We start from the raw sequence: 21910 nt of genomic DNA on the forward strand, positions 1-21910 counted from the left end.
ACTCCTTTGCTCTCCAAGCCACAGCCAGGGCCCCCCTGCACACTATGCTGGAAATGCCTTTGCTCCCTGAGGATCATCCAGGGGCTGAAACCTTCCATTCTCCCCTCTGGCCTGGAACCCAAACCAAGAACTCCACAGCCCGCTGCCCACTGCTCCTGCACTCTCTGGTCACATGCTGGTGGGCAGCAGAGGGTCTTTCAGTCTTCGCCTGGGCAGATGTCTGACTACCATGCCGTCTGTGAGGTGAGCACTCCCAGCAGCCAGCCCAGCTGCCCCCCAGAGTTGGTTGCTTGCTGTACTCAGGCGCAGCCTCCTCCCTCAGGGTCCCTCCTTGGCTGTCCTTTGGTCGTCCTAGGAGGACGCTGCTCTGCCCCAACTCTTCTTTACTTTTGCAGCTCTACGTTGACCCTGAGACGCTATTTTGTCTTGTTTGTGGAGGAAATCAGGAGAGCTTGGAATTTTGTGACCTACTCCGCCATTTCCCCAGAATCCCCGCAGCTGCCTCTCATTCTGTACACAATGTTTTCCTTTCCACAGTCCTGGGAACTAGGGAGGGCTGACAATGGCACCCCCACTTTCCAAGAGAGGCTGAGACCCTGAGGGATTTCAGTGATCTGTCATGGCCCCTCTGCAAAGACGGCGTGGTTGCACATCGGTCCCCCAGCCTCTCTTCCCCAAGGCCCCCTCCTGCTGGTGCCTGCGTGTCTGCCGCAAGGCCAGATGGCTGGAAGCTGCCCCTGTGCCAGCCCCGGCCCCCAGGCCTTCCTCCTGGCGTGTTTGGGGCTCAGGCCTTCTTGTCCCCCAGGTCCTCTCCCCAGACAGGCCTCCCTGCTTCCCAGGAGGACCTTCCCCCAGCCCCAGCTCTGCCCCTGCACAGCCATGGTGACGGTGATCCCGAGAGCCTAGGGGTGCAGGGTGCTGCCCCAGTTCTGAGCTCTCTCCCTTCCTCGGTGTTTTTTTCACGTCCTCTTTGGGGGACATTTTGACCTTTGCTTGAATTGATGGCTTGGTTTTCCAGGAACATCCCCCCTGGGGGGCCAGATGGGGCAGTGGGAGGAAGAGGGGAAGGGTGGGCCAGCCAGGCCCCTTCCCCTCCCTGGAGGTGGCAGCACCCCTCCCTGAGAGCAGGCCCATCCAGCACTTGGTCCAGAACCTGCGACCCTGGAGGGGCCTAAGCCACGCTTCTAGATTGATGGATGGACTGACTTGGGCTTCCACAGGCCCCTCAGTCCCTGCCTGGGGCTGCACATGCCTCCCCCTCGTGCCTCTCTGCCCCCTTATGCCCTCCCCAGAAGGAAACACTCTCCCCTCTAGGTGTGGTCAGCCCCGTTAAAGTGTAAGCTCCTAGAGGCCAGGAGCCCCCACACGTACTCTCTTTCTCATCTCTCTCTGTCTCTTTTGCTCTTTTAATATTTCATCTTTGTACTTAACACAGTACCCAGTCTGTAGTCTCCACTCCTTACATGTGCAAAAAGTGGATTCAGTCATTCATTCACTCACTCACTCATTCACTCATTCATTCACTCACTCACTCAATTCACTCACTCATTCACTCACTAACTCACTCATTCATTCACTTATTCATTCACTCACTCATTCACTCACTCAGTTATTCACTCACTCACTCATTTACTCACTCACCCACTCTTTCATCTACTCACTCATTCACTCACTGACTCATTCATTCACTCACTCATTCACTCACTCATTCATTCATTCACTCATTCACTCACTCACTCAATTCACTCACTCACCCACTCCTTCATTCACTCACTCACTCATTCATTCATCCACTCACTCATTCACTCACTCACTCACTCATTCATTCACTCATTCACTCACCCACTCCCTCCCTCCCTCCCTCATTCATTCATCCATTCCTTCTTTCCCTCTGCCTGGTCGTCGGGTGTGGCCAGGATGCTCAGGCCAGGGCTCCCTGGGCTGCTCCTTGGTGCCCCCCCAGGCTGTGCCAGGCCTCAGTCATCAGGACGCCCAGGATGATGAGGACCAGCCCCGCCAAGATGAGGCGGACCACATTGCCTGTGGTGTAATCCAGGGGAGCAGCATCTGGGGAATCAGAGTTTGTCTGTGACACGTGGGCCTTCTTGCCAGGCCTCCCAGCCCCGAGTGTGAGCAGGGGTCTTGTCCCCCCCTAGAGCTCAGACCCTGGTCCCAGCCCAGCTCCTCCTCCCTCAGCAGAACATTCCTGTTTCTCCCTGCCTGGGGAGGGAGGGGGAGAGGCCTGAGGGGCTGGGGCAGCCTCTGGTCTCCTCCTCCCCCTCAGCCAGCCTTCTCCTTCCCCAACCTCAATGCAGAGACTTCCTGTCCTGGCTCACTGCTCCACCCTTCTCACTGGACAGAAAGCGCCCCCTCCCCAAAGGAGACCAGTGAGGTCTTCACTGTCAACACCAATGGTCCCAGGTCTCCCCTGCCGCTGACACTGAGGACCCTACTCTCCCCCAGGGTGAGGGGAGGGGACTCAGCTGGTCCTCAGGGAGCCCCCAGTCTTATTCAGTAATTCAGGTCTATAGCCCCTTATTAAGCACTCACACTGGCCCAGGCCCTGGGCTAGGTCACACTCACAAGAAATAAGACAAAACAGAGCTAGGTCCTGACCTCTGGGAGCTGACATTCTCCTGGAATGCTCTGTGTCGTGTACACAAATAAATCAATGGGGGGCAATCATCTGAGGAGTGGGATGGTTAACAACTGGGGAGGGGGACAGGAGAGGCTTCTTTAGGACAACGCTCCTAAGCTCAGCCTGGGTGGGATCTCTGCATTGTAAGAGGAGGAGGTGAGGAGGGAGGGCATGCCAGGTAGAGGGGATAGCCTGGACAAAGGCCTGGAGATGGGAAAAGGAGAATAATAAGGTGCTATGGGGGGAACTGGTGGGAAATGAGGGGGGGCCCTGCATGGGGCGGGCAGACCCTGACTGGACATCCATCCCCTGCCTCCCTCCTCTCTCTGTTGGGACGGCTCCAGTTACTCACTAAACTGTGTGTTCCCAGATTCAGGGCTTGGAGAGAAGGTCCCTGGGGGATGAGGAAGGGGGCAGGGTTAGGGGCTGGACAGGGGAGCCCAGAGAGGCCAGGAGGGTCTGTGGGGAGCGCCAGATCTGCCCAGATGTGCTGGTGTGGGAGGTTGAGCAAGTCCCTCCCTTCTCTGAGCCTCACTTTTGCATCTGTTAAATGGGTGTGTGTGCTCAGTAACCTCTCCAGGGCTGTCCACTTGTGAGATCTGATGATTCCATGATTCTTTTGACCCCTCTTCTAGCTCCTGTCTGGGCTGTGGGGGCAGAGGAGGGACACAGGAAGAAGAAGGTAGTTGCTGGGGTGAGAGGGAGGGGCCCTTTGAATTCTCAGGGCCCTCTTGTTGGCTGTCCCCAGGGCCCTGAGGTTCCCTCTGTGCCTGAGGCTCCGAGGCATAAGTGAGAGGCAGTGTTGGGCAGAGGATGAATGAGGGCTGAGGAGGTCACTGTGGTGCTTCCAGCCGAGAGGAATTGGAGTGAGAGTATCTGAGAGGCCCCTCCCTCATCACTGGGGCAGCCAGGGACTGGAGAAGCAGAGCCTCCCTCCCCCATACTCCCAGCTATGGCTGTGTGGGTGAGGGGTGGGAGGCTATGGGGGCTCCTGTGGAAGGGGAGAGAAAGCAGAAGGGTGGGGGCTTCTCTGTCCATCTCTGCTCCTCACCTCCCTAGCTCCTTCCTAACCAGCCATGTTCTTCCTTCTTCCCCAGGCTGGAATTTTCCTTGACCCTGTCCCTTACCTCTAGTCCCTTCATGACTTGGTTTTTCTGAGAAAGGAGGAGACTCAGCCCTGGCCTAGAAAGGAGGTGGAAAGTAATAAGGGAGAGAGACCTTCACCCTGTCCTGAGGGTAACTAGTTACTCACTGGGTGGGGTAGATGTCAGAGCTTGGGGATTTCCAGGGTTTTTGGGGAGGTGAGCATCCTTTGAGGTGCCTGGAACTGAGATAGAAGGGTGAGGGGCTTGGGTGTGTTTAACTTCCCCCCTCCCCACTGTCTATACTGCAGGCCTGCTCTGGCCTCCTCTTGGCTCCCCCTCTTCAACCCCTTTCCTGGGACCTAGTAGACATATTGTCTGTTTGTAGGACCAACATAACTGGAGAGGTGGCAGATGGTTGGGTGTCTAGAGGGGCCCGGCAGGAGAGGTCTGACTGGCTGCATTCTCAGAGCAGGACCCATGTCCCAGGCTCTCCATCCACTCCCTCGGAGCCTCCTCTTCCCCAGCCCTCCTGGCCCCTGTGGTCCTCTGGGCAGTTAGGGAGGTGCTCCAGGGTCAGTGACAGAGCTTAGGAGGGATGGGAGGATTGGGATGGGGCTGGGTTCCCTCACCTGTGACCCAGAGCACCAGGGGGCTACTGGGGACTGACCACAGATAAGGCAAGTAGCTGTAAAAGGTGTAGCATCGGTAAGTCCCTCTGTGTGTAGAATACACAGCAGGGATGGAGAAGTTGGCCAGAGACCCCCTTAGATGGTACTGGGCCCTGCCTTGTGTGATCTGTTCTCCATCCTTGTACAGGGCAGACCTGTCATACCATCGCTGTGACTGACACAGGAAGGTCACATTGTGTCCTGAGGCCACCGTGGAGCTGGGCAGGGCTGAGAGGGAAGGTGCCTCATAGGGCCCTGGAGAAAGAAGAAAGTCCAGAGTCAAGGCTGTCACCCCTCCCCCTTTAGGGGAGGGGGCAGACTTCACTCGTGGGATGACTGGCCTGGGTCTGCCTAGACCCCTGCCTGGGGGTGGAGGTTTAGGTCATCTCTGGAGAAAAGGAAATATCACAGCTTTTGGGGGAGAGGAAGGACCTGGACAGCTCTGGGTGAAAAAAGAAAAGTGGGGAGGGGGAGAGAGAATGAAAGAGAGGGAGAGGAGAGATTGAGGCTGGAAGAGGAGAGAGAAACAGAGACAGAGGAAGACAGAACAATGAGACAGTCAAAGAGAAGAGAGAAACTAGTGGGGGCAGATGAAGGCATCCTCCCTGATCCGGGGCTGGGAGCCCCAATCCCTGGTCCTTTCTCCTAGAATCTCTCTCCGTGGACAACTGGGGTGGAGGCACATTTAAGACACATCTCTGCAGTTTGGGGTAGATATGAGCTCCCCAAAACAGAGCCTGGCTCTCATCCTGGACCCTGGAAGGTCCCTGGGGCAGGTGTGGGAAGGAGAGTAGGAGGCTTGAGTGAGGTTTCTGCTTCACTTCCATCCTCACCTCCTAAACCTTCCTGTACAGAAAATCCTTGGGGATACACAGAGGAGACACCCCTCCCCTCCCCTCCCTGTGCCTAGGCCTGAGAATGAGAGAGGGGAGAGAGCAGCAGCAGGTCCACCCTGGCCTCCCTCTCCTGGCTTTGGCAGGGTCAGGGCTGGGAGGGGGAGATGCCCCATCAGCTCTGTGCCCTCTGCATAGGGAGCTCCCAGCTCTGTCTGGTGATCTGAGACCCAAGCTGAGCCTCCCGTCTCCTCTCTGGCACCCAGATGGGCTCTGACTGAGGCAGCTGGTGGTGCAGAGGATAAAGCCATGGGCCTGGAGTCAGGAAGACCTGAGTTCGAATCTAGCCTTAGACACTTGTCAGCTGTGTGATTCTGGGCAAGTCACTTCCTGTCTTTCACCTCAGTTTCCCCCACTGTAAGATTGGGATCACGTAGCACCTACCTCACAGAGGTGCTGTGAGGACCAAAGGAGATAATGCCTGTAAAGTGCTTGGCACACAGTAGGTGCTGTATAAATGCTGATTCCCTTCCCCCACCTCTAGCCCCAGAGGGAGAGCAGAGGCAGAGACAGGGGAGAGGACAGGAAGGGCAGAGGCAGAGGGATGCTTGGGGCCAGGCTGGGCTGGGGAGGAGCTTAGGGGCTGCTGGGACCCAGAGCCAGCCCTGCCTGAAGGGCCTGGGCCTGGTGTGTGTGTGTGGGTGGATTCCTCACCTGTCACCACCAGCTGCAGGGGGTCACTGTGATCTGACCAGTGAGATGAGTGTTTGTAGAGGCAGTAGTAGGTCCCTGCATCTTTTGCTGTCACTGATGGGATGTGAAACTCGCCCTCCATTTCATTTGATTTCACATCCACGGTCCTTTTCCTTCCATATTCCTCCTGTTTCTCCAGACGGTACTCATCACCTTCCCATCCCCCCCGGCACCTGAGGGTCACACTTGTCCCCAGTGGCACCAAAGGGCCGTTCTCTGCTTTGAGGGAGGGTCTGGGGAGTGTGTCTGGAAGTGAATGAGAGCTGTCAGTTCCAGGGCACCCCCTTCTGTGGTTCCCCCATGCTGCGTCCCCTCACTTTAAACCTTTCAGCCCTGACCAGACCTCCCCCCTCCCTCTCCTGGGGGCAGCTGTCTGCTCTGGGAAGGGGGTGTGTTGGGGGGAAGGACTCACCTGCCTCTGCCTTCATCCTCTGGCCCAGACACAGCCCTGGTAGAGAAGACCCTGGTTACTCCCAGGTCCCCACATCCTCCCCACCCAACACCCCCAGAGGAAGGAGACAGAGGCCCAGAGCCTGGGCTTAGGGCTCGAGTGAGTGAAAGGGGCTGGATGCCAGAAGACTCCTCTAAGAGCTCCAGCTTCTCCCCCCTCCCCTTCTGGCTGGGTGACCTCAGACTGGCCCCTCCTCTCTGGGCCAAAGGTATTCCTCTCCCAAACTGGGTGTGTATCTCATGTCCATGGTACCTAAAGTCCCTTTGACTCTGGGAGTCCTCCCACCCCAGGACTCACCGAGGCTCACCAGGGCGGAGAGGATGGGAGTCATGATGGTGCCCAGTGGTAGATCAGGCAGAGTGTGAGGCTGAGGATGTGACCAAGGTCGGCTCTGCTCTGGGTCCCTCAGGGTCCAGTTTCACTGAGAAGGCTTTCCAGCTCCTTGCTCACTGTGGTTTCCTGTTGATTGCCCCATGGGGAGGGTGCTTTGGGTGCCTTGGTTCAAGAATCAGATGTCAACATCAAGGAGGAAGGTCAGAGCAGAACTGAAGGAGTGCCTCAGATAGAAGGACTCCTTATAGTTTCCAGTAGCCAGGCCAGCACTGGCACAGTGCTGATGGGAAGTTATCCTGGGCTGTGGCTGAGGGTGAGGGGAAGTGAGCACACAACTAGTGAGTGTGGTCGCACAGGGAGCAAGAATATTTTTGGGGCTGGGGACCCTAACTGTGACTTAGGGGAGAAAAGGAGTCCCTGAGGTTGAGCCCCCAGACAGAATTCAGAACATAACAATGAAGAGGACCTTAGTCCTAGGGTAACATGACCCACAACTCAGGATTAAAACTTGATTATAATCATAAGCTGTAAAAATTAAATGAGGCAAAATAAAAATTAAAATGAGCACACAAAGGAAAAAGAACCCAACCATAGATAGCGGCTTTGCTGTAGAAGATCTGGGTTCATAGTCAGAGGAAGATAGAGAGGTTAAAAACAGCCATTCTTTGTGTATGTATAGCCTATATCAGATTGCATGCAGTTTTGGGGAGGAAGGTGCAGAGGGAGGGGAAGAAAAATTTAAAACTCAGAAGGTTATGGAAGAGAATGTTGATAAATCAAAATAAATCCATAAAGTTAAAAAAAGAAATCAGAGGGCAGCTAGGTGGCGCAGTGGATAGAGCACAGGCCTGGAAGTTAGGAGGACCTGGGTTCAAATCTGGACTCAGACCTAACACTTGACACTTACTTGCTGTGTGACTCAGGGCAAGTCACTTAACCCCAATCGCCTAAAAAAAATTAACTTTAATTTTATTAATAAAATTTTAAAAATCAGAGAAATATAGGAGGTCAAGGTAGAATCAAAAGAACATGCTAAATGACAAAAAATGCAAAATAAGGCCATCAATCAACTAGTATTTATTAAGTGCCTATTTTGTGCCAGACACTGTTAAGAACTGGGCTTACAAAGAAAGGCAAAGAAACAACCAAACTCTGGTCAATACAATTGTCTGTGTTAATATGCTATCAGAACCCAAAGATACATTTCCTTTTGTTAGCAATTTATAAATAAAGTGTTTGGGGCAGATGTAAAAAAACCAAAACCAAAACCAGGCATTCCTACCCCAGAGAGTAATTTCAGATGGTCACAGGTCCAAAAGACCTCCTGGAAGAACTTACAAAGGAATTAAAAAATTAAATGAGAGAGAAGGAGGAAAAATCAGGAAAAGAATTAAAAGCAATCCAAGAAAATTATGAAAAGGAAATTAACCAATTAGAAAAAGTGGTACAAAATCTTAGGGAAGAAAATAACTCCTTGAAAAGTAGAATTGGGCAAGAGGAATTGAATGATGTTATAAGACATCAAGAAATACTAAAACTAGGGAAAAAAAGTAGAGAATCTGAAATACCTCCAGAAAACAACTTATCTAGAGAAGAGAGTAAGCAGAGACAATATAAAAATTGTCAGACTACCTGAAAGTCATGTAAAAAAAAAGAATCTAGATATAGCATTACCAGAAATTAGGGAAAATTGCCCTAAAGTTTTAGAATAAGAACGTAAAGAAGTAGAAATAGAAAAAAAATGTACCATCCATGTGAAAGAGATCGCAGGAAGAAATCTCACAGAAACGTCATGGTCAACTTTCAAAACTCTCAGGTTACAGAGAAAATATTTCAAGCAACAGGAAAAACCCAATTTAAATATTGTGGAAATACAGCCAGGATTTCATAAGACATAGTAGCTTCTACACTAAAGGACTGTAGGTCTTGGCACATTGTATTTCAAAAGAGCTTGGGCTGTATCCAAGAACTTACCCAACAAAGTTGAGTACAGTCCTGAGTGGAAAAAAATAAATATTTGATGAACTGAAAGACTTTCAGGGATTCGTAACAAAAAGACCAGAACTCAGCAGAAAATTCAATATAAAAGATCCAGAAGAAATATAAGGAAAGAACACAGGAACAAATGGAGCTTTCCTTAAAATGATAAGTAGTATCTATCTAAAGCCATCAGCAAGCATTATCTGTAATGGGAATAAGTGAGAAGCCTTTTCAATAAGATCAAGGGTGAAACAAGGAAACTATTGTTCAATATTGTACTAAAAATGTTAGCTTCAGCAATGGGAGAAGAGAATGAAATTTAAGGAATTAGAACAGGCAATGAGGAAACAAAATTATCCGTTTTTTCAGATGATATGATGGTATACTTAGAGAATGCTAGGGAATTAACTAAAACTCTCATTGAGATAATGAACAACCTTAGCAAAATTGCAGGATATAAAATAAACTCACATCAATCACCAGCATTTCTCTATATTGCCAACAATGCCTAGCAGCAAGAGATAGAAAAAGAAATTCCCCTTAAAATAACAATATGAATATACTTGAGTGTACCTGACCAGACAAATCCAGGAATTGTATGAATACAATTCTAAAACACTTTCCATACAAACAAAGTCAGATCTCAATAATTGGAAAAGTATCAGTGGCCCATGAATAGGTTGAACTCATAAAAAAATAAAAATTCTTCCTAAATTAATATACTTATTCAGTGCCATACCAATCAAACTACCAAAAAATTAACTTATAGGGCTAGAAAACATAAAATAAACTGGATGGACAAAAGGTCAAGAGTATCAAGGGAATTAGTGGAAACAAAATGCAAAGGAATGTGGCTTAGCAGTACCAGATCTAAAACTATATTGCAAAGTGGCGATCATCAAAATTATTTGGTACTGGCTAAAAAATAGAGCGGTGGATCAGTGGAATAGATTAGGTACACAAGGTACTGTAGTCCATGGCTATAATAATCTATTGTTTGATAAACCCAAGGACTTCAACTTCTGGGATAAGAACTCAGTATTTGACAAAAACTTCTGGAAACACTGGAAGATCATATGGCAAAAACTAGGTATAGAGCAACGTCTCACACCATCTAACAGGAAAAGGTTAAAATGGATCCATGATTTAGTCATAAAGGATGATACCACAAGCAAACTAGGAGAGCAAAGAATAGTTTACCAGTTAGATCTATGGAAAAGGGAAGAATTTAAGATCAAAGAAGAGATAGAGAACATTATGAAAAGCAAAATGGATAATCTTGATTACATTAAACTAAAAAGCTTTTGTGCAAACAAAAGCAATGCAACCATGATTAGGAGGAAAACAGAATGCTGGGAAACAATTTTTACAGCAAGTGTCTCTGCTAAAGGCCTTACTTCTCAAATATGTAGAGTCAAATTTGTGAGACTACAAGTCATCCCCCAATTGATAAATGGTCAAAGGATATGAACAGACAGTTTTCTGATGACGATATATAAGCTATCCATAGTTTTATGAAAAAATGTTCTAAATCACTATTGATTTGAGAAATGCAAATTCAAACAACTCTGAGCTGTCACCTCACACCTATCAGATTGGCTAATATGACAGAAAAGGAACGTGATAAATGTTGAAGAGATGTGGGAAAATTGGGACCCTAATGCATTGCTGGTAGAGTTTTGAACTGATTCAACCATTCTGGAGAGCACTTTGGAACTATGCCCAAAGGACAAACTGTGTATACTTGTTGGTATAGCAATACGACTGCTGGGTCTGTATCCCAAAGAGACCATAAGAAAGGGAAAAGGACTTATGTGTACAAAAATATTAGTAGCGGCTTTTTTGTGGTGGCAAACAATTGGAAATTGAGGGGATGACCATCCATTGTGGAATGGTTGAACAAGTCATGGAATGTGAATGTAATGGAATGCTATTGTGGTATAAGAAATGATTAGCAGGCAGGTTTCAGAAAATCCTGGAAAGACATACATGAGCTAATGCTGAATTAAATGAGCAGAACCAGGAGGATATTGTATACAGTAACAACAACATCATGTGATGACCAACTTTTATAGACTTAGTTCTTCTCAGCAATATAATGATCCAAGCCAATTCCAAAAGACACATGATGGAAAATGCTATCCACATCCAGAGAATAAACTGATGAAGTCTGAATGCAGATCGAAGCATAGTATTTTCTCTTTTTATTTTGTTTTTCCTTTCTTGTGCTTTTCCCCTTTTGTTCTCATTCTCCTTTCACAAGATGACTAATGTGGAAACATGTTTTACATCATTGTAGAAATATAATCTATATCAGATTGCTTGCAGTTTTGGGGAGTGGGGAGAAGAAGGGAAGGAAAAATTTGGAACACAAAATCTTTCAAAAAATGAATGTTGAAAATTGTCTTTACATTTAATTGGGAAAAAAAAGAAATACTAGTAAAAATAATAAGGAATACATTAAAGACAATAGGGTACTCATTAAGGTTGCATTATCTACTTATATATATATACATGCATATATATGAAAATGTTTCCAGCATTCTTAAAACTGTCTTCATTACTAAGGGAATGTGGAAGAAAGGTTGAGGCTGAGTTATGTATGATGGGGTAATTCTGAAAAATTGGATGGAAAAGGTAAAAAGGAGCAATCATCTCATAAAAATGGAGTGTGAAAGAAAGCACTAATGCAGAGGAAGCAGGTTGGGGTGGAGGACTGGTAATGTTGGAAATTTACTCTCATCTGGGTTGAAGAGGAAAGAAAGTGTACATGTGGAGGGGTGAAGAAGTCTTCTGAACTTGTAGAGAGGCAAGAAAACTGCGGGACAGGGTAGAGGAGAATGTATGGATTAAGGTTGAGGAAAGTGGGGGCAGAAGAAAAGGGAGGGACTTTTTGATGGGTGTGTAGATTGTGGTTGAGTGATTGATAAACGATCAAAGGATACGAACAGGCATTTTTTTGAAAAAGAAATCAGAACTATATATGGTCATATTTTAAAAATGCTTTAAATCATGGTTTAGAGAAATGTGAATTAAAACAGTTTTGAGGTATCATTTTAGACCTATCAGACTGTCTTAAAATGATAGAAGGGAAAATGACAAATGTTGGAGGGTATGTGGAAAAATGGGGACACTAACACGTTGTTGTTGGAGTTGTGAATTGATCCAACCATTTTGGAGGGAAATCTTGAATTATGCCCCCAAAGTCATCAAAATGTGCATACCCTTTGTCCCAGCAATAGTAGTGTTAGGTCTGTTTACCAAGGTAATCAGGGAAAAAGGAATAGAAACTATATGTTTTAAAATATTTATAGCAGCTTTTAAAAATTTAAAATTTTTTTTAAAGAAGCTCTCTTTGTGGTGGCAAAGAACTGGAAATTGAAGGGATTGCTATAAATTGGGGAATGGCTAAAGAAGTTGTGGTTGCGGAGTCAGTCTGGAGGTTGGTATTGCTTCAAAGTTTGGCTGGTGTCGGCACTATGACATTATGTAGTCCTACTGTGCACTGAGTCATCTCACAAACGTGTTCTGCCATGGAAATTTTGCTTCAAAGGGAGAATTCTCAATGACGTGTCCAAGAGGTACGCAGGACCGATTCCCTAACATCTGCTCCATGGTTTACAAGACTCCTCTAAAATCCCATCAAACTGTTGGCCAATGAAGTAATAGGATTCCAATCATGCTACATAGTTTCCAATTTTAGCTGCCCATCAAACTCTTTCCTGATCCCCTGATGCTAGCACCTTCCCTCTCAGATGTTCTCACCTTTACCCTTTCTATCCTTGTCTGTACATCACCGTTTGCCCCTGGTTATCTCCTTGGCATTCCTAGATCCTGGAATCCATTTTTCATGTTGGAAGCAGAGGGAGTGAGAGCCCAGGTGATGCTCCCTAATAGTGTTGGCCTATGGAATCATTTGGTGTGTACTCTTTGTTCTGCCCAAGAACATAATGAATGTCCTTAAGAATCTGTCTAGATGTGGCTCACAGGGAGGCAAAAATAGACCCCTTTGGCACCTCGTCCCTCCCACCTCACTTTTACAAGGGAGACTTTGATTCCTGCCAGGAGGGCAAGAGGGAGGCTGGGGCCAGAGGCTTCTCTGATCCCCTCAGAAAGATGGGGAACTGGGCCCAAGTTATATCTACCTCTTCCCTTACACATTATTAGTCCGGAGGAAATGACTTTTAGTTTGAAGCAGTCCTGAAGTGGAGGGAGAGCCCTAAGCCATCTATCTGAGGCTTGGCTCCCTTCCCATCATGTTGAGCGCCGATCTTAAGAGTCTGATAAGGGTTTAAGATCCAAGGCAGAGTTTGACCTCTGCCCAGGCTTTTACCCAAAAGGGCTTGCTGATTAAGTGGCATGGCTGTCCAATTCCTTCCTGATTAAGAGGTCGCTGAGACATTCCTTCTCACTCTTTGAACCTTAGATTTACATATTCACTCCTCTGTGCAGGTGGCACCAAGGTGCCTTGGAAAACCTTGGAATCTACAGCCCAATCTAGGAACCCTGATAAGGAGGGAATTCATAATTGTCACATTCTCAGCAGATGTTCTGGGGAGTATCTCAAGGGGAGGACTCTTTGAAGTTAGGCTAGATCTTCCCCATATATTCTGTGCCCTCAGATGAATAAACTGAGTCAGTAATTCTACTCCGCCTGGCCCATGTCATAAGTTATTTCACGCCTCTCCATTCGGTGTACAATCTGGTTGCGGGCAACACCACCAGATGCCAATTCTACAATGAACAGACACAGCCCATAGCAAAGAAACCCATTTATCCGGGTCTATAGAAAACAGAACTCAGAGAAGGTATGCAAGAGAGGATATATAGCAGACAACAGACCGAAGGAGCTCTTTCTCCCTTTGTGAAAGAGGGAGCCCAGCTTTACCAGAAGAAAGAGTCCTAGGTCTGACCCAAGGAGAAATTCCCCCAAACCCCAAGTGTGGTGAGCTTAGGATAGGGACGTGAGGGAGATGGCCAGATCCTCTCCCGTCAGCTTCTGCTCTGAGTCTTTATTTCCTTACAGGGACCTGAAGAGAGGTTAGAATGGTGCACCTTTTCTGTAGAAGCTGGATGCCAGAAGAGCAGATGTGTCTTCTCTCCCCCTCTCACTAACACCACTCACATGTCACTTAGACAAGAGGCTTGGAGCAAAATGTTGGCCTTTGAGGAGAGCATCCATACAATTGGATCTTGGAATCCAGGGTACACCTCTAGGGGCAGTGGTGGTGGTGATGTGGGGGGGGACCTTTAGTGTCTGACAGAAAAGGCCCCAGGTGATCCTGATGGCCAGGTACAGGTATTTATGCAGGTGTGTGCTCTCCAGCAAGCAGGGATGATTTATTTACATTCATCCAAAGAAAGGTTGACTCTGGTAGCTTCAGGAACCCCAAGGAGTAAAGGTGCTCTTGTATATTAATTAATTAGCAGGGTGTACAACTTCAGGGACCACACTCAAGGAAGGCCTGGTAGGAGACAGTGTTTGTAGGCCCTGCCATCTCAGGGAAGGTTGTCCTGGGATGTGGGGAGTCTGATTTGGGAGAGAAGGAAGCAGCGGGGCCTGGTACACGTGTACACACACACACACACACACACACACACACACACACAATAATGATCACTGATGGAGGAAATCATAAAGCCTACAGGTTTCTATGACTCCTGAGAGGCTTTAGAATTCTGGGGGAATATTTTTCCTCTTTGATCACTGAGAGATGTCCTCAGTGATCGTCTCTGCTGGGAGGGTGGAAGGGACTGAAGTGGGGAGGAGGGAGGGAGTGTGTGTGTGGGGTCAGAGCAATAGCAGTGGGGAAGGGGGGGAGGCCTGGGGCAAAGGCTGGGCATTGTGAGCTGGGGCCTGAGGGAAAGGCTGGGCAGTACGACGCCAGGCCAGGGAAAGGCTGGGCATTATGAACTGGGCCAGGGTCAGTTGTAGGGAAGGCAGGGCCCTGCCCTCTGTCTGGAGCAGGCAGAACTCAGTGCCTTAATGAGTCCTTGGGATGCACACATTGAAGGAACCCCAGCTCTGTCTTCCCATCTGTCAGGGGTACCTGGAGTTCCTGCTCAGTGGTCCCCTGAGGCTGTGCCTGGCATCAACCAGGAGGACTCCCAGGAGGAGGAGAACCATCCCAGCCAGGCTGAGGCGGATGAGGTTGCCCACGGTGTAATCCTGGGGAGCAGAGTCTGGGAGGGGGAAAGAGCTCCCTGATCTCTGGCCCCATCAAGGGAGGCACAGACTCCTCAGCCCCAGCCCAGCCCTTGCCCCGGGTAACTCCCTGGCTGGGAGCCTGAGTGTGGGGGTGAGGGCTGGGGTCTGGGGGAGAGAAGCCTGAGAGAGGAGCTGACGCAGCCTCCCCCCACCCTTCCCCCCAGTGCTTCCTCTGCAGGGCCCTGAGTCATAGCCAGGTCCCTTTCCTGGCACCTTCCCTTTGTCCTCACTTCCTCTCCTCCCTCTCCTTCTTCATCTCCTGAAGTTCTGGTCAGAGCTTGGTGGAGTGGGTGGAGCATGAAATTTGTGGTGAGAAAGAGCCGAATTCAGATCCCACCTAAGACACTTCCTCTCTGTGTGACCCTGGTCAGGTCCCCTCCCCTCTCTCAGCCTCAGTTTTCTCATCTGGAAAATGGGGTAATAACAGTGGCTGCCTCCCAGGGCTGTTGTGAGGATCCACTGAGCTAATAATTGTAGAGCATTTAAAGGGCTTTCCATAAGCTGGTTGCTATTAATCTTGGTACCCACAGGCATTTGCTGTTTACATTTAATAACAGTCCCTGCCCTCGGGCAGCTTGGATTCTCACTGGCAGAAGACCTGAAATTGTCCCGGTCCCCACAGAGCAGGTGATGTCTGAGGGCAGGCCCTGGTAGGAGGGAAGGAGGGCAGCACGAAGGAAGGTCTCTTCCCAGAAGGGGAGAGTGAGCAGAGTATTAGAGGGAAGAGGGAAATAAGGGCTGGAGAATTGCAGGCATTGGGCACAGCTGATACAAAGGCCTGGAGGTGGGAGATGACTTGAACATGTGAGGAAGTGTCAATGGGGAGCCCCCAGGGTGAGAGGAGGGGACAGAGCCGGTCTTCAGGGAGCCCCCAGTCTTGTTCAGTAATTGAGGTCTTCAGACCCTTATTAAGCACTCCCTCTGGCCCAGGCCCAGAGCTAGGTCACACACATAGGATAAATGAGAAAATAGAGGTAGCTCCTGTTGTCCTGCTATCCTGGGGGACATTCATCTGAGGAGTGGGAAGGTTAACAACTGGGGAGGTGGACAGGAGAGGCTTCTTTAGGACAAGGCTCCTAAGGTCAGCCTGGGTGGGATCTCTGCATTGTAAGAGGAGGAGGTGAGGAGGGAGGGCATGCCTGGCAGGGGGGAGAGCCTGGACAAAGGCCTGGAGGTAGGAAAAGAAGAATCACAAGGTGCTGTGGGGGATGTGGTGGGAGATGAGGGGGTCTTGGATGGGCTGGAAGACCCTGCCTCCCTCCCCTCTCTGTTGGGGATGCTCCAGTTACTCACCAAACTGTGTGTTCCCAGATTCAGGGTTTGGAGAGAAAGTCCCTGGGGATGAGGAAGGGGGCAGGGTTAGGGGCTGGTTAGGGGCCCCCAGAGAGGCCTGAATGCTCTGCAGGGAGCCCCAGATGTGCCCAGATATGCTGGTGTGGACGGTTGGGCAAGTCCCTCCCTTCTCTGGGCCTCACTTTTGCATCTGTTAAATGGGTATGTGTGCTCAGTGACCTCTCCTGGCCCTTCCACTTGTGAGATTTGGTGATTCCATGATTCTTCTGACCCCTCTTCTAGCTCCTGTCTGAGCTTTGGAGGCAGGGAAGGGATACAGAGGGAAGAGAAGGGTGAGGGGCTTGGTGGTGTTTGACCTCCCCCCTCCTCACTGTCTACACCCCAGGCCTGCTCTGGCCTCCTCTTGGCTCCTCCTCTGACCTCCTCACCCCCTTTCCTGGGACCTAGTAGACATATTGTCTGTCTGTGGGACCAACATAACTGGAGAGGTGGCAGATGGTGAGGGTGTCTAGAGGGGCCCGGCAGGAGAAGTCTGACTCTCTGCATTCTCCGAGTAGGACCCATGACCCAGGCTCTCCGCCCCTCCCTCTGAGCCTCCTCTTCCCCCAGCTCTCCTGGCCCCTGGGATCCCTTGTGCAAGTAGGGAGGTGCCCCAGGGCCAGTGAAGGAGCTTAGGAGGGATAGGAGGCATGGGGTGGGCTGGGCTCCCTCACCTGTGACCCTGAGTACCAGGGGGTTGCTGGGGGCTGACCACTCATAAGGGCGGTAGCTATGAAAGATGTAGCATTGGTAAGTCCTTCCATGGATAGCGCTCACAGCAGGGATGGAGAAGTTGGCCAGAGACCCCCTTCCATGGGGCTGGGCCCTGCCTTGGGTGATCTGTTCTCCATCCTTGTACAGGGCAAATCTGTCATTCCCGTCCTCTGACTGGCACTGCAGGGTCACATTGTGTCCAGAGGCCACCTGGGAGCTGGGCAGGGCTGAGAGGGAGGGTGGGTCATAGAGGCCTGGGGGAGGAGGAGGAGGAGAGCCTGGAGTTAGGGCTGTGGCCCTACCCCCCCTTTTAGGGGAGGGGGCAACCCTGGTTGTTGGGAGGACTGGCCTGGGCCTGTCTAGACTCCTGCCTGGAGGTGGAGGTTTAGCTCATCTCCAGAAAATGGAAATATGAAGGCTTTTGGGGAAGAGGAAGGGCCTTCGGCAGATGAGGGGTAGGGGAAGGGAAGTGGACGAGGAAGTGGGGGCAGGGACAGAGAGAATGAAAGAGAGGGAGAGGAGAGAGTGAGGCTGGGGGAGGAGAGAAAAACAGAGACAGAGGAAGACAGAACAGTGAGAGAGTCCGAGATGTGAGAACTGAAAGAGTCGCGTTTCCACATGAGTAGATAAAACATCAGCACAGACAGGCTGACTTCTCTGTCCAGGGCAGGGAGTGATAACACAGTTCTAGGCACATAACGTATGTTGGGGGTGAGGCATATAAGGAAGATTGTAACCCAGAAGGATTAGGACCAATCCTGATCCAGAAGGGAGGAAGGAGTTAGGCAATTACTAAGATAAAGCTTGCTCTGGCTTCTTTGCTCAGGGTACTCTCCCCCAAAGGAGGTGTGTCAACTTCTCCTGAGAATGGAAAGGACGCACTTCAACCTCTTTAGTAAAAAGTCTTTGAGACACTAGTCTTGGGAACTGAGCCTGGGGTCGTTTATAACAGAGAGAAGAGAGAACCAGTGGGGGTGGATGGAAGCTTCCTCCCTGGTTCCCAGCTGGGAGCCCCAATGTCTTGTCCTTTATCATAGAATCTCTCTCCATGGACATTGGGGGTGGATGTGTATTTAAGACCATCTTGGCAGTTTGGGGTAGATATGAGCTCCCCAAAGCAGATCCTGGCTCTCATCCTGGACCCTGGTGGGTCCCTGGGGCAGGTGTGGGAAGGAGAGTAGGAGGCTTGGCTGAGATTTCTGCTTCACTTCCATCCTCACCTCCTAAACCTTCCTGTACAGAAAATCCTTGGGGACACACAGAGGAGACACCCCTCTCCTCCCCTCCCTGTGCCTAGGCCTGAGCTGAGAGAGGGGAGAGAGCAGCAGCAGGTCCACCCTGCCCTCCCTCTCCTGGCTTTGGCAGGGTCAGGGCTGGGAGGGGGAGATGCCCCATCAGCTCTGTGCCCCCTCCCCCCCCAGGGAGCTCCCTGCTCTGTCTGGTGACCTGAGACCCAAACTGAGCCTCCCACCTCCTCTCTGGTCCCAAGATGGGCTCTGACTGAGGCAGCTGGTGGTGCAGTGGATAGAGCCGTGGGCCTGGAGTCAGGAAGAGCTGAGTTCAAATCCAGCCTTAGACACTTCTCAGCTATGTGATTCTGGGCAAGTCACTTCCTGTCTGTTCACCTCAGTTTCCCCCACTGTAAGATTGGGATCATTGAAGCACCTACCTCACAGAGCTGCTGTGAGGACCAAAAAAGATAATACCTGTATAGTGCTTGGCATACAGTAGGTGTTGTATAAATGCTGATTCCCTTCACCCACCTCTAGTGCTAGAGGGAGAGCAGGACAGGAAGGGCAGAGGCAGAGGGTGCTTGGGGCCAGGTTGGGCTGGGGAGGAGCTTAGGGGCTGCTGGGACCCAGAGCCAGCCCTGCCTGAAGGGCCTGGGCCTGGTGTGTGTGTGTGGAATTCCTCACCTGTCACCACGAGCTGCAGGGGGTCACTGCGATCTGACCAGTGAGATGAGTGTTTGTAGAAGCAGTAGTAGGTCCCTGCATCTTTTGCTGTCAGTGATGGGATGTGAAACTCGCCCTCCATTTCATTTGATTTCACATCCACGGTCCTTTTCCTTCCATATTCCTCCCATTTCTCCAGACGGTACTCATCACCTTCCCATCCCCCCCGGCACCTGAGGGTCACACTTGTCCCCAGTGGCACCAAAGGGCCGTTCTCTGCTTTGAGGGAGGGTCTGGGGAGTGTGTCTGGAAGTGAATGAGAGCTGTCAGTTCCAGGGCACCCCCTTCTGTGGTTCCCCCATGCTGCGTCCCCTCACTTTAAACCTTTCAGCCCTGACCAGACCTCCCCCCTCCCTCTCCTGGGGGCAGCTGTCTGCTCTGGGAAGGGGGTGTGTTGGGGGGAAGGACTCACCTGCCTCTGCCTTCATCCTCTGGCCCAGACACAGCCCTGGTAGAGAAGACCCTGGTTACTCCCAGGTCCCCACATCCTCCCCACCCAACACCCCCAGAGGAAGGAGACAGAGGCCCAGAGCCTGGGCTTAGGGCTCGAGTGAGTGAAAGGGGCTGGATGCCAGAAGACCTCTCCAAGAGCTCCAGCTTCTCCCCCCCCTCCTGGCTGGGTGACCTCAGACTCATCACTCCCCTTCTCTGGACGAGACTTTCTTCCTCAACAACGTGCAGGTGGGAACAGGTTGGACTGAATGGTGTGTAAAGTCCCCTCAAACAGGGGGCTTCTAAAGAACTCACCAAGGCACAGTAGGACAGAGAGGGTGTGGGTCATGGGTCCCAGCAGCTGGTAGGAGAAGGCTCTGCAGTCTGACCAGGACAGTCTGAGGCACAGGACGTGACCAGGGCCGGCTCTGCTCTGAGTTTGCCAGGCCCCAAGGTTCACTCCTCCTTCCTCTCTGTGGTTGCTGCTTCATCGATGGGCCCATGCTGTGTGTTTGTGCTGGGGAGAAGTTGCGTGGAGCAGCTGGGGAATCCTCTAGTGTCAGAATGGTGGAAGAATTCTTGCTTTTTTGGTGATAATTCTGGCCCCACAGTCTGGGAAAGATCTCCAGGTAAGTGTTAGGTGTCAGCCTCACAGCCCCTCCCCTCTGTCCCTGAAATTAGCGGGTACTGGCCTCACTAGGGGCCTGTGAATCTGACCTTGGTCCCTACCAGATTCTGCCCTCAGCCTGATCCCTGCCCCCAGCCCTGCCTTTTTAAATGGGGCTCAATCCCTCACTTAGTAGGTAAGGATTCTTGCGTCTGTTAATAAAGGGGTTAAATCCAAGCCCCAGAATAAGGAGCTGATGGGGGGGCTACTGCCTCAGTTCCCAGGGTCATCTGTCCTGCAGTTTTCCAAGTCACCTTGCTAGCTTCAGCCACTCCTCAGCACTGCTGAGGCTTCTGCCTTCTGTAGACTGAAGGCCCTGGGACTCTCCCTCCCAACTTGCCCTCAGATTGGCAGGTCAGGTCCCCAGGACAGGGTTACTATTCCTCTAGTGGGGTACATGGGGTGTTGAGGGAGCCCAGCACTTGTGGTGTGAGGGCTGCTCATCTACCTTAGGTCTTTACCTGTCAGCTAGCTCTCCCCTGTGGCTCCAAGAAGCTGCTGCATGGACAGTGGCCACACTGGGTAAAGCCATCCCTTTAGATGGGCTTAGCCAGGTGTAGGGTAACCAGCAGGCCTCCAACCTGTTGGTGAGTGAGGGGGATGTCCAGTGTGTCACAAGCACGTGGGCAGTTCCCATGGCAGAAATGGGCAGAGGAGAACATGAAGGCTGCTGAGGCAGGCTCTGCAGGGTGCTTAGAGCTGGGTCAGCCAGGGAGACACCAAGGTTATCCACCCCAGCCCAGACCACCCGCAGTCCTCCTGACTGTTGTCTTGTCACCAACTTTGACTGAGGAAGAGAGAGTGAGGTTGAGGCTGTGGGCAGCCCTGCTTGGCTTTACTCCAATTCAGGCAACGTTGTTGGTCATTGGCCCTCTGAAAAAGAAGCACCAATAACTACTTATTAGCATTGTTTATGAGCCCCCACCTAGTGTGCCCAGAATATCATTCAGCCGGTAGTTCTCTCCCCAGTGTCATTGTCAAACTGAAAATGGATTTTAGTTCTGCTTTGAAGACTTAGGCAATCTCTTAGAAGTACCTACTCTGCTTACCCTTGTAACTGTACCCTTCACCCACATTCCAGAGAAAGTCAAGTTCAAGCTTTTGTTTTGTGATGGCCTGCACCTTTCACTCAGGCAGCCTAAGGCCAATTGAGTCTCAGTCTATTATTTTAGTTTGTATCTCCACCCTGGGGCCGCTAGGTGGCACCACAGTGCAGGGAGTGCAGGGCCAGGAGCCAGAAGACTCATCTTCCTGAGTTCAAATCCGGCCTCGGACACTTACCGAACTTAATACCCTTAGAAGACTAAACCGCCTGTGTGCTCCCAAATCCCTGTGCCCCACTCTTTCCCTTCTTCTCTTTCTCTGGGCCCTTACTCTTGCCTGATCAAGTCCATTTTTTCCCGAGAGTGAGCTGGGGAGTGAAGGTTGGACCCTTCCTTCCCTCCCTCCAAATCTCTCCCCTGCCCATCCCCCCCAGTGGGAGACCCCTGAAGTGCCTTCTGTCCTCACCTCCCTAGGGCCCTCAGTTCAATCACCACCTTCATTGCTAGAGGGTGAAGTGGATAGAGTCAGAAAGACCTGGGTGTGAAACCTTGTGCAAATCACTTCACCGCTATCTTCCTCGGTTTCCTCAGTTTTAAAATGAGGTTCATAATAACGCCTACTGATGTGGTTTGGGGTGTTGGGAGCCCTGAAATGTCAGGATGCAGGGCAAGTCCGCCTGGAAAGAATTGAAGCACTCAAACGTTCTTTCAGTCAAGGCAGTGAGGCTTATGGTAATGCCAACAGAGTGGGCAAGATTCCCAATGAATCTGTGTCTTGATGGGGGTGAGATGGCTACTTACATACAAATACAGACAGT

At 50.5% G+C, this 21910-nt stretch overlaps 1 protein-coding gene across 1 annotated transcript; it reads right to left on the reverse strand.

Annotated features, from left to right (window-relative positions):
* Nucleotides 1-1386: 1386 nt before the first annotated feature.
* On the reverse strand, nucleotides 1387-21497 carry LOC110219856 (leukocyte immunoglobulin-like receptor subfamily A member 2). Its single transcript, XM_078146268.1, has 14 exons — nucleotides 20511-21497; nucleotides 19698-19994; nucleotides 19363-19398; nucleotides 18912-19196; nucleotides 16956-17249; nucleotides 16243-16284; nucleotides 14785-14924; nucleotides 6726-6843; nucleotides 6390-6425; nucleotides 5939-6223; nucleotides 4353-4646; nucleotides 3891-3965; nucleotides 2991-3032; nucleotides 1387-2067 (listed from the first exon to the last, which is right to left on the reverse strand). The coding sequence occupies exons 2-14, from the start codon at nucleotides 19729-19731 to the stop codon at nucleotides 1922-1924; spliced, it is 1827 nt and encodes a 608-aa protein (XP_078002394.1). The 5' UTR covers nucleotides 19732-19994; nucleotides 20511-21497; the 3' UTR covers nucleotides 1387-1921.
* Nucleotides 21498-21910: the final 413 nt, after the last annotated feature.

The sequence above is a fragment of the Phascolarctos cinereus genome, unplaced genomic scaffold (assembly GCF_003287225.1).
Source record: "Phascolarctos cinereus isolate Bilbo 61053 unplaced genomic scaffold, phaCin_HiC Scaffold_726;HRSCAF=1367, whole genome shotgun sequence".
NCBI lineage: Eukaryota > Metazoa > Chordata > Mammalia > Diprotodontia > Phascolarctidae > Phascolarctos > Phascolarctos cinereus.